Source organism: Aquarana catesbeiana, linkage group LG02, assembly GCF_042186555.1.
Source record: "Aquarana catesbeiana isolate 2022-GZ linkage group LG02, ASM4218655v1, whole genome shotgun sequence".
Lineage (NCBI taxonomy): Eukaryota > Metazoa > Chordata > Amphibia > Anura > Ranidae > Aquarana > Aquarana catesbeiana.
This window is the reverse complement of record NC_133325.1, coordinates 466,761,513-466,774,123: the sequence shown is the minus strand read 5'-3', so window position 1 is coordinate 466,774,123 and position 12,611 is coordinate 466,761,513. Positions and strand designations below refer to the sequence as shown.

The 12,611-nt window shown below is 42.2% G+C and overlaps 1 protein-coding gene across 2 annotated transcripts in view; it reads left to right on the top strand.

The window, feature by feature from the left end:
• Window positions 1-12,611, top strand: part of LOC141128410 (bile acid receptor-like) — a 159,638-nt gene that overhangs the window by 120,385 nt on the left and 26,642 nt on the right. For both annotated transcript variants that reach the window (XM_073615693.1, XM_073615692.1), the window contains exons 6-8: window positions 53-157; window positions 6,692-6,791; window positions 10,236-10,364. In XM_073615693.1, coding sequence (XP_073471794.1) covers window positions 53-157; window positions 6,692-6,791; window positions 10,236-10,364 — 334 coding nt within the window. The remainder of the gene's footprint in view (window positions 1-52; window positions 158-6,691; window positions 6,792-10,235; window positions 10,365-12,611) is intronic.

The following is a 12,611-nucleotide window of genomic DNA, read 5'->3' as shown; positions in this document are numbered from 1 at the left end:
TTCATTTTCACTGGGTATGCACAGATATTTACAAATATTGTACATTCAACAGGTTATACCTCGTTTGGAACTGACTGCTGATGACTGTAAGCTGATTGATCATATAGTAGCCGCTTACCAAAAATGTGGTATCCCGCTGGATGATCACAAGTTATTTGTAAGTATTTGTTGTGATATTACAATCAAAAAGTACATGCATCCTCAAAAGTCATCTATAAAATTGCTAACCTATACCTTTTACCTAAATTAGTACTTAGTTATTTCAATTAAGGGGTTCAGATTTATTGCTGCCTAAATTTCCTAAAGTGGTTGTAAACCTCTAAAATACAATATAAACAAAGCATATCCTTCTATAGTGTGTACTATTCTCAGTTCAGAGCACTAAGTGTCATTTCTGTCTGCTGCTTTGTTCCTCTGCTATCTATATGAGTCACTTCTGACAAGTTTTCCTGAAACAAAGAGGTAAAAAAGGTGACGGGGAGGGAGCTGCAGCACACAGCCTGTGACTGACAGCCTCAGCTTTGTTTCTGTGTGCTGTGTGAAGGGGAGGTATGTTCCTTCCCTCCAATCAACTCTCAGCTCTCTTCACTGAAATCTGCAGAATGTAACTTCAGCTCTGTGCCACCCGCTTTCTGAAAGCTCAGACATTCTGTAACATTCTGGACTTTGTACTGTATGGCGGTAGAGAAGAGAAAACTGCAGATAAACAGGTCCAACTTATGTAGGAGAGTTTGCTTCCTCGCTGGGTATTACCTTGGGCCAGTCACTTCACTGGGTATATGTAAGGATTTATAACTACTTTAACAGTGCCCCTGACATTTGTAAATATACGCTTATAATGTATAGCTGAGCTCTGGGTAGATATGGAAAGCTATCACTTAAACCACTCAGCAAACATACCTTATCCCCCTTGATATCAGCCTTCTGTAATTGCCTACAATTAGCGACTCAAACTAGAAGAGGGAAGAGCAATACTATACAAAACAGAGAACGATGAACTCATTAGTTTACTGCTTCTGCTTCACTGTCCAATCAAAGGCTAGGGCAAGTCCAAGGCCAGGAAGTTTTACTCTATATAGGGGTCGACCGATTATCGGAGTGGCCGATTTATGGGGGCCGATATTCAAATGTTTTCAAATTATCGGTATCGGTCAGAAACGTACCAATATTACCGATATCGACGATATTGATCAGACCTCCTCCCACTGTCCCCCCCCCCCCCCCCCCGGCACTCACTGCAGTCTCTGCCAACCTCTGTCAGTGGTGCAGCAGGCAGCAGAGAAATTACATCATCTCTCACTGTCCGCCCCACATTACCGGTCTACAGCAGGGCCGCGAAGGCTGCTCTAGACAGAGCTCCAGCCATGGGCGAGCAGAGAAATAGTTACATCATCTCTCACTGCCCACTTGCATGTGGAAGTTTACCCGCTTGGAAGCCGCTGGGAAGAGGCTGCCAGAAGTCGTGTAAGTAGTGACAAGGTGCAAATGGGTGGCAGGTGACAGTGGCAAGTGACACACTGCATCTGGGTGGCAGGTGACAGTGGCAAGTGATATGCTGCATCTGGGTGACAGTGGCAAGTGACATGCTGCATCTGGGTGGCAGGTGACAGTGGCAAGTAATATGCTGCATCTGGGTGGCAGGTGACAGTGGCAAGTGACATGCTGCATCTGGGTGGCAGTTGACAGTGGCAAGTGACATGCTGCATCTGGGTGGGAGGTGACAGTGGCAAGTAAAATGCTACATATGGGTGGCAGGTGACAGTGGCAAGTGACACGCTGTATCTGGTAGCAGGTGACGATGATATACAGAATATCGGAGCCTGATATCGTCTACTAGCCTGAAAAGCGGCCGAAAAATCGGTGTCGGCCCTAAAAAAAACGATAGCAATCGACCCCTAATAGTATATAGGATAGTGTATAGAAAGGTGCTTGCATTACAAGACTGGTTGATAAAAATTACAAATCTTTTAACAGGTAGAACCATTATCTGTTGGTCTTGAGTTTAGCTTTAAATGAAAACATATTATTTAGTCATTACAAAGTACATACAGTATACACACACAATATATTCTGAATTATACATTACTTCAAGTTGCTCCAATTACCCCAATTAACATAGTCAATAAAGAGGAAAGACATTATTAAAAACAGTATAACAACCTAGCAGTAAAACATATTCAATTGTACATACTGTTCACAAATGCATTAAAAGTGCATGTGTGTAGTATTCAAGCAATGAAAATGCTGTTCTGATGCTCTTCCAGGAACACAGTTCACTTCTTCAAAAGAACATTAGATTGCTTTGCAATAAATATTATTTGCTGATTATAAATCTATACCCTTTAAATTGAGTTTGTCAACATCCAGAACACCCGCCATCCCAAAATGCAAACCACACCAGTAAGGGAAACCTGAGCCCTTGAGGGATGTGCAGGGTAACCCAGCAGAGGGTAACAGGCACAATCAGGATGCTGTACTGTTTTTAATAATGTCTGGTATTTTAATTGGATGAAATAAAATCCTTCACTTTTATTATATCTGTTTATTATTTATAAAAACATGTGCCATATCCAGATAATTCATTTTTTTTTCTCTTTACTGTTCACAATACTAAATTGGCATTTACTAGAGATTAGCAAATTGATACATGAGGCTCATGAGGACAGTTTTTTCAGGCAGATGTTTTTGTACATAAGGCATAAGCAAACAAAAAATACTAGCCATTTTTACAATGTGAGGCTTTCCCCACTAATGTTTTTTAAATGTATGTGTATTGAGGTTATATGATCTGCTCGAATACATCCTCATTTTCACAAGTCAGAATTAATGCACAGCCTTTGTCATATTTTAATTCAAAATCAGACAGTCACAGACTTACAGCAAACTTGATAACCGTCAGTAACTGCCTATTGTCACTTCTAGTTATTTATTTTAAATCAGACCTTTTTTTTATTGGTTTTACATTTTCCATTAGCATGAAAAAAAAGCAACCAACATCCAAATATCAATCCTCTTTTCAACATTATAAATCCTATAAATTATAATAGCATTACACATCACATAAGAATCAGTAAGAGTTATGGTACAGAAAAGATACAGTGCCTTGAATAGTATTCATACCCCTTGAAATTTTCCACATTTTGTCATGTTACAACCAAAAACATAAATCTATTTTATTGGGATTTTATGTGATAGACCAACACAAAGTGGCACATAATTGTGAAGTGGAAGGAGAATGATAAATGGTGGCGTGTGGTAAAAGTGTGGCGTGCATTTGTATTCAGCCCCCTTTACTCTGATACCCCTAACTAAAATCTAGTGGAACCAATTGCCTTCAGAAGTCACCTAATTATTAAATAGAGTCCACCTGTGTGTAATTTAATCTCAGTATAAATACAGCTGTTCTGTGAAGCCCTCAGAGGTTTGTTAGAGAACCTTAGTGAACAAACAGCATCACGAAGGCCAAGGAACACACCAGACAGGTCAGGGATAAAGTTGTGGAGAGGTTTAGAGTTAGGTTATAAAAAAAATATCCCAAGCTTTGAACATCTCACAGAACACTTTTTAATCCATCATCCAAATATGGAAAGAGTATGGTAAACTGCAAACCTACCAAGACATGGCTGTCCACCTAAACTAACAGGCCGGGCAAGGAGAGAATTAATCAGAGAAGCAGCCAAAAGGCCCATGGTAACTCTGGAGGAGCTGCAGAGATCCACAGCTCAGGTGGAAGAATCTGTCCACAGGACAACTATTAGTCGTGCACTCTACAAATCTGATCTTTATGGAAGAGTGGCAAGAAGAAAGCCATTGTTGAAAGAAAGCCATAAGTAATCCCATTTGCAGCGAGGAGCCATGTGGGGGACACAGCAAACATATGGAAGAAGGTGATCTGGTCAGATGAGACCAAAATGTAACTTTTTGGCCTAAAAGCAAAATACTATGTGTTGCCGAAAACGAACCCTGCACATCGCCCTGAACACACCATCCCCACCGTGAAACATGGTGGTGGCAGCATCATGTTGTGGGGATGCTTCTCTTCAGCGGGGACAGGGAAGCTGTTCAGAGTTGATGGGGAGATGGATAGAGCCAAATACAAGGCAATCTTAGAAGAAAACCTGAGTCTGCAAAAGACTTGAGACTGGGGTGGAGGTTCACCTTTCAGCATGACAACGACTTTAAACATACAGCCAGAGCTACAATGGAATGGTTTAGATCAAAGCATATTCATATGTTAGAATGGCCTAGTCAAAGTCTAGTCCTAAATCCAATTGAGAATCTTTGGCAAGACTTGAAAATTGCTGTTCACAGACATGCTCCATCCAGTCTAACAGACCTTGAGCTATTTTACAAAGAAGAATGGGTAAAAATGTCACTCTCTAGATGTGCAAAGCTGGTAGAGACATCCCCAAAAAGACTCGCAGCCGTAATTTCAGTGAAAGGTGGTTCTACAAAGTTTTGACTCAGGGGGTTGAATACAAATGCATGCTATACTTTTCACATATTTATTTGTAAAAAAATTTGAAAACCATTTATCATTTCCCTTCCACTTCACAATTATGTGCCACTTTGTGTTGGTCTATCACATACAATTCCAATAAAATACATTTACGTCTTTGGTTATAACATAACAAAATGTGGAAAATTTCTAGGGGTGTGAATACTTTTTCAAAGCACTGTATTGCACAATGGTTTTGTAGTAATGCAACATAAAAGATCATTACTGGAGCACAGTATGTCACAGGAGTAAAAAAAACCCAAGACAGATTTTGAAACACATATTCTAACACCAAATGCAGTATTAAACAAGCCTGTCACACAGAAGATGTCAAATCCACCATGTAACGAGTCTAGAAAAAGCTGGGAGCATAACAGTATGTACATAAAGTATTACAGGGTGAGTCTGAGCAACTTCTTGTTATTTCTAATAGTGAGTCAGGTTTGGTGACACTACTGTTGCCATGCATACATGTAGCAGGTGTTGGGCAGGACCATTTTTATGGTTTGTTAAAAATGAAGGGCCAAAGTAGGTAGTACAATCTGAAGTAATAGACACAGCATGTAGGTGGGGTGCAGCGTGTGTGGTGACAGTAACTCACACAGACAGGTGCAATGGAAAACTTGTATTAAAGTAAAGCAACAACAGTTCACAACAACCCGGAGGGATACCAACAACTATGCGAAGATGACAGGTATCAACTGTGTTGACAGCATTTGTTAAGAGAGCGGAATATGGACTGGCTGTCCAGTGCCCAAACAGGAAGATGTCCAAAGGAGTTGCCACTCTACGCTTTCTTTTTCCTCAGCAGGAACCTTTCCCTATCACTAGAACTGTCCCTAACAGTTGGGGTATCTGTCCCTACTATACCAACTCTCAAAAAGCGCCAAGCCTGGGAGCCAGGGCACTAAGTAGGCTCTGCCTGACCCAAGATGGCTGCTGGAGTCACATGGGGCATCAGCATCCAATCGGCTGCTTCTCCAGTGACCCAGGAAACCATAGAGGAACTGTGTTCCCTTTCACTTCCTTTTCAACTGCGGTGTCGCTGCAGAAGAGCGCCACCTGCATTGGAGAAAGTAGACTGCACCTTCCCACAAGCAGGAGATTCAAAGCTAGCTTATGTGGTTCATTGTTTCTAAGGACCGAAAGACAGTGTATACACACACATACTGTACATCTACACACACACATATACTGTATATGTGTGTATTATGGTAAAAACAGACAGAAAACTGTTGAAAAATGTATGCGAAAATGTCAATTAAAATAAAAAGGACCCAATACCATAATGGTTACTGTTTGAAAGTTCATTTTCAGTACACTTAAAAAAGAAGTATGGGTTTAAGTTATAAAAAAAAAAAAAATACTCTCCCATGGCGGCTCCAAGACTGAGAACTAAGCGATCAAACACAGAAGATCGCTTTGCTTAGTTCTCGGTCTTCAGGCTGCAGAGAGCTGGCTCTCTGCTCTGCCCCTCCAGCACTCACTGAAGCGCTGGGCTGGGGAAGGGGCAGAAGAGGCTGGCTCAGTCTCCAGGCGGCTCACTGAGAGGCTGAGCCAGCTGCCGGTCCATGCATCTGGGTGGATCTTTTCAGAGCCTGTACCATCTGTGACATCAGCCGACAGTAGGCTCCTGTACTCCTGTGATCCATAAGTAAAGCCAAAAAAGCTTTTCCTTTAAACTGTTACTGCCTACAGTGCAAAATATTCTTTGTATTTGCTTCTGCTGTTGGTCAATACTGGCCAAAGTTTTAATAAAGTGTAGTGATAACCCTGCTGGAAATATACAGGTCGCCTTTACCTGTTCAGTGGTTGCCAGCCCTGGTACTCAAGGGATCCCAGTACAGAAGAGCTCTGATCAGACCCTCTTAAACATTTACAATGTATCTTCTACTTAGCCACACCTTCTGGGCCTCCCCCACCAGGGATTGTCTAAAGTCAGATAAATATTCATAATCTAGTGACTGACTGTCCTCCTACAACTACTAACGACACACTATATGCTGTAGTGATATGGAGCTGGTGGGAGGAGCCACAGAGAATAATGGGGGAAGCAGGCATCCAACACAATTACCCTACGCAATTTTTCTTATTGGTAGTAGTCGTAATTATTTTTTTAGTTTGTTCATTTTAAATGTACGTAAACAATTCTGACATCTACTTTTGTTTGTCTTTTTGTTGGTTTTGGCTCAGCTAGAAGAATCAGCAAACCCAGAAGAGATATTTTACCATATCTCAGAAGCAGCAGTGTTGCATGTACAAATGCTTGTGGAATTTACGAAAAAATTACCAGGTGTGTTAATTTATGCGACACAGTTGCAATTGGTTGACACATTTTTTGTAATGTATATGGCATTGGTCACTAATACCGCTATTCTCTGAATTCATCTGTTATCTAAAGATTGCTTTTTTTATATATTTTTGTACATTTCATTATTTATTGCATTTTATCTAAAGCCAAAAGCAAGATCTTTCCCATTTTTTTTTTTCAATTGTACTATACTGTATGTCATGAACGCCAGAGAAATATCAGCCATGTTAGAGGATATTTTATAACAAGCTGTAAAATCTCCATGAGAGATTACAAGCTCTTTCAATGTTATACATGCTAGTTAATTGGGGGATAACCTAAACTAATTGTTGCATTGAGGAAACTGATTGAGGGAGGATCACACTGTTTATCAGCTTCCTAAATTGTAATGTAAGCTATGTACTTTTTAGCTACTATATATAGTGTTTTCTGCACTGTTGGCAAATAAAGCTCAGTGTTCCAGATCACATGGCCCATTCAATGGGTACCTTGATTTTACATATTCTTTTAATAGGTATTATGCATTGCCACTAAAGACGTGCAATGTACCTGTAGGTGTGCCTCAGAAACAGCAATTGAACACTGGGAACACAATGCATGGCCCAACTGTGATCCTTTTTTCTGCTATGGGAATGGGGTGGGAGGATTAGCAGTCACCATTTATAGGAAACAATAACAATTGGCATAGGTTTTTAACCTGCTTTCATGTCAGTTCCCTCTGGGGCCCTGGTGTGGTAGACATGAGAAGTTAAGATCCATCTGTAGAGAGAATGTATATCCAAGAAAGATGTAGCCGGCAACTCCAGAATCCCATGAAGATCTTTATTTGCTACATGAAGGCCAAGATTAAAAACAGCTGACGCATTTCGGCATACAGCCTTGTTCACAGCATGAGAGAAAGTATATTGTTCTGATGAGGAGAACACATTTTGGAGAACATCCATAAAATGGGAGTTCCAAACACAGATGTTGAGATACAGAAATTCCTCCTCTACTCTTCCCAGTCACACACTGCAGATCAAACTTTAGAAAGGTTTTTACTCAGTAACGGCCATTTCATATCCCAATGATATATGTTGCTGAGGGGCATATGGCTGCAATGCTTTTATGGATACGGTCTCTATTCAGGTATGATCACCATTGCTATGGTACACTTGACTTACAACAGTCACAGTTTGGCTATGCCTTGTATGCATGTACTTGAATGTCCCTAGGGCTTAAGCAGCAGATTATTATTAGACTAGACTAGATTAGACTCCCTCAAGAGCTGGTTCTGGCTAGCTCAGTACTGTAGCTTGCTTAAAAAAGGCCCGGATTCTTTCCTAAATGTACATAATATAACTGGATACTAACATTAGGTAAAGTTGATCCAGGGACTATTGCGGATTGCCTCTCGGGGGATCAGGAAATATTTTTTTCCCCCTGCTGGAGCAAATTGGAGCATGCTTTGCTGGGGTTTTGTCAGAGACTATACTCACCGAGGCCGAGATGCCGAGAGCGGCTCGCCCTTACGACCACGCGCACCCGACCCCTGGAGGTGATACAGGGAGTTGGGGGCACGCGGAGGCACGGGCTTCCGGTGGTGACTGGATTTCTGAAGGAAGTCCGTGTGGCCGCTGGGTACTGGAGAGGCTGCAAAACAAGTGGTTAAATGGACCAGGGTATCAGCTCGGGCAAGTCCGTTATTCAGGCAAGGACCAGGGGTCTCAGACAGGCAGAGAGAGAGTAAACGTGGAACAAGCAGGGATCCGGGGTATCAGGCAGGCAAGAATAGTCCGTTATAAACAAGCAGAGGTCTGGGGTATCAGGCAGGCAAAAGAGTAGTCCGTTTATACAAGCAGAGGTCCGGGGTATCAAGCAGGCAAAAGAGTAGTCCGTTTATACAAGCAGTGGTCTGGGGTATCAGGCAGGCAAAGGGTAGTCCGTATACAAGCAGAGGTCCGGGTATCAGGCAAGCAAGGAGTAGTCCGTTAATACAGGCAGGGGTCAGTATTGGTAACACTCTGGAAACAGGAAAATGACAGGCACAGGGAACAGGGTACAGCTGACGACAAACCAGCAACCCGACTGGGTGCTGGAGCCGTCAGAAGTAGCCCTGCGGCGAGCGCGTCACCGTGACGCGCCGCCGTGCACCCGCACGGTCACGGCGCGCACACGGGGACCGCCGTGCACCCGCGAGCGCCGCACCATTGGGCCGCGAACGGGTGTACGGCGCAGCGTGAGTCCTCCGCGCATGCGCCGTGGAGCCCGGCGGACGGAGGCGACTTGTGCCTCCTGACAGGTTTTTTGCCTTCCTTTGGATCAACTGTGGGTGAAGAATTGTGTATATGGGATTGTATGTTTTTTTCTTTTCCCTGAACTGTACGGTCTTTTTTCAGCCTAACTATGTAGCTATGTATGTAATTACATATATATATCAAGAAAAGACGTGGATCGGTGCTTAATGCAAAAAAGTATCCTTTGGAAATTTTTCAGTTACATAGTAAATGCAAGCCACTGTACAGTTCCGAGCGCACCTCGCTCTCTTGGCCAAAAAAGCCTGACGAAGAGCGAGGTGCGCTCGGAACTGTACAGTAGCTTGCATTTACTATGTAACTGAAAAATTTCCAGTAAAGGATACTTTTTTGCATTAAGCACCGATCCACGTCTTTTCTTGATCCATTTATGGTGGAAGGTTGGGAGTCCACCTTGACGGTGTCTTGATTGAACAAGATTAAAGAAAAGAGGGTAACCCACCTGAAGTTTATATATTACATATATATAGTTACCCCTCTGTCCCCTTACCTAAATTACAGGGTTATTCACCTGGCAGACTTGTGGTTCTCAATGAAGCACAAGTGAGATTACATCTCCACACTCATAGTCCATTGATTACGGTACCTCCTCCATCTCCATAACTTAAAGCGGGGGTCCACCTACATCAACCTAAAAAAAAAAAAATATTAAAAGCTAGCAGCTACAAATACTGCAGCTGCTGACTTTTAGTACATGGCCACTTACCTGTCCCAGGGTCCAGCGATGTCGGCAGGCGACGCCGAGAACCCGCTCGGTTCTCGGCAGCTGCCGCCGCCATCCTAGGTGAGGGAATCAGGAAGTGAAGCGTTGCGGCTTCACTTCCCGGTTCCCTACTGCGCATGCGCGAGTCGCGCTGCGCATCGTAACTGGCCCCTGCTATCTCCTGGGAGCTGTGTGTTTCCCAGGAGACAGCGCGGAGGGACAGGAAGAGACATAGACTCCCATGGGAGTCTATGCCGGAAGTGGGTGCAAATACCTGTCTTAGACAGGTATCTGCACCCCCCTGAAAGGTGCCAAATGTGACACAGGAGGGGGGGGGGGGTTCCGAAAAGCGGAAGTTCCATTTTTGTGTGGAACTCCGCTTTAAGTAAGTCTGCCAGTCTGATATATCTGGATATTTGTTTCTTGCAGGTTTTGAGTTACTGGAACATGATGATCAGATTGCTCTTCTAAAAGGCTCCACAGTTGAAGCAACCTTTTTACGCTCAGCACAAATATATAATCTGCAAGTTGCAGGAGGTTTACTACAAAATAATGATGGTAAGTAGGAAGGAAAATATAAAACAGGTGATTTATACCACTGATAATTCTTCCTTTTATTCTAACAGAGTGGTGGACAGAAAAATCAACCAAATTGGATTAAATGGCACAACGCTAAATAAAGATAAAAGGGGCCTGTCACAGTGACATACGTATTACATAAAAAAAGAAAGAAAGAAAATGGGACTTTACATGAGGCATATCAATGTGTATACTACTGCATAGAATATTAAATCTATCTGCATTGGTTTAGCATCTCAATCCCATAGGGTAATCCATGATTGTAATAAATGAATGTATCAATATCAATCATATTCAAAAAATATTATATTGTAATCAAAAAAGATATACTTAGCAAATATATAATATAACATATTTAATACAAGTTTTCAATGGACATAAATGATATAATCAATACAGAATGAATACATATAATTCATATAAAATACAGAGCATATAAATTAAATTCACATGATACATTTAAAATAGTAGGCACCAATATTAAAAATGCATCTTTGGGCGAGTATGTCTCGGCACTCGTATTTCAACACTCAACGCGTTTCATGGAATTGTAGCCAATCATCAGGAGTAAAATGCATGGTAATTGCTGAAAAGTCAGATAAATACCCATTAATATATAATGCCCTATAGAGAGGGAAAGCGTCAAACAACAGACTAATTCTAAATTACATACACATTAAGCCCACAGGCTATACCCAGCTTCTGTGATCTAATTATATTCTTTATTGATTATATCATTTATGTCCATCGAAAACTTGTATTAAATATGTTATATTATATATTTGCTAAGTATATCTTTTTTGATTACAATATAATTTTTTTGGAATATGATTGATATTGATACATTAATTTATTACAATCAAGGATTACCCTATGGGATTGAGATGCTAAACCAATGCAGATAGATTTAATATTCTACGCCGTAGTATACACATTGACATGCCTCATGTAAAGTCCCATTTTCTTTCTCTCTTTGTTTTATGTAGCACAACGCTAGTTGAAGAATTTTAGGCTGATGCGATTATTGTTATTGTTGTCATTGTTATGTGAAATAAACTAATATGCAATCCACAAATTTACAATCTGTATATGACAAAACATTTCTCCATGTCTGACTGGCTAAAAGTACATATTGGGGTAGATTTACTAAGGCTGGTGCACTCAGATCTCTCGTGCAGCTGTGCATGGTAGCCAATCAGCTTCTAACCTCACCTTGTTCAAGTAAGCTTTGGCAATAAAACCTGGAAGCTGATTGGTTTCTATGCAGAAGTGAGCCGGATTTTGCACTCTCCAGCTTTAGTAAATAAACCCAATTGTGTGAAACTCTCTTTGTATTATAAATTTATAAATCAGAAAACAAAACAAAAACAGAAAGTAAGACCCAGATACAGTGGTGTATTTAGGTTTTGTGCTGCCCTAGGCCTGACTAAACTCATGCACCCCCCTAATTTAAATATGACCCACCCCTTGCTGCCGAGGCCACACCCCTTCCTGTTTAAGACCCACCCTATCATCTGTAAACCACACCCCTTCCTCTTTTTAGGCTCATTTGGCACCTTTCAGGGGGGAGGGGGGAACAGGTACCTGTTTTTGACAGGTACCCTTCCCCACTCCCTGGAGACTACAACTAAATGTGGACTGTTTAAAGGGTTTGCATTGATTTTAGCATGCATGGAGCACTTTGCACATGCCAGTGGCGGCTGGTGCTCAAAATTTTTGGGGGGGTGCAAACAAACTAAGAAATTAAAAAAAAAAGACATCAATTGCAGCCTCACTGTGCCCCATCAAATGCAGCCACTGTTCCATCAAACGCAGCCACTATTCTCACCAAACGCAACCACTGTGCCCATCAATTGCAGCCACTGTGCCCCATCAAACGCAGACACTGTGCCCACCAAACACAGCCACTGTGCCCACCAAACGCAGACACTGTGCCCACCAAACGCAGACACTGTGCCCACCAAACGCAGACACTGTGCCCATCAATTGCAGCCACTGTACCCATCAATTGCAGCCACTGTGCCATCAAATGCAGCCACTGTGCCCACCAAACGCAGCCACTGTGCCCACCAAACGCAGCCACTGTGCCCATCAATTGCAGCCACTGTGCCATCAAACGCAGCTACTGTGCCCACCAAATGCAGCCACTGTGCCCCATTAAATGCAGCCACTGTGCCCACCAAACGCAGCCACTGTGCCCATCAATTGCAGCCACTGTGCCATCAA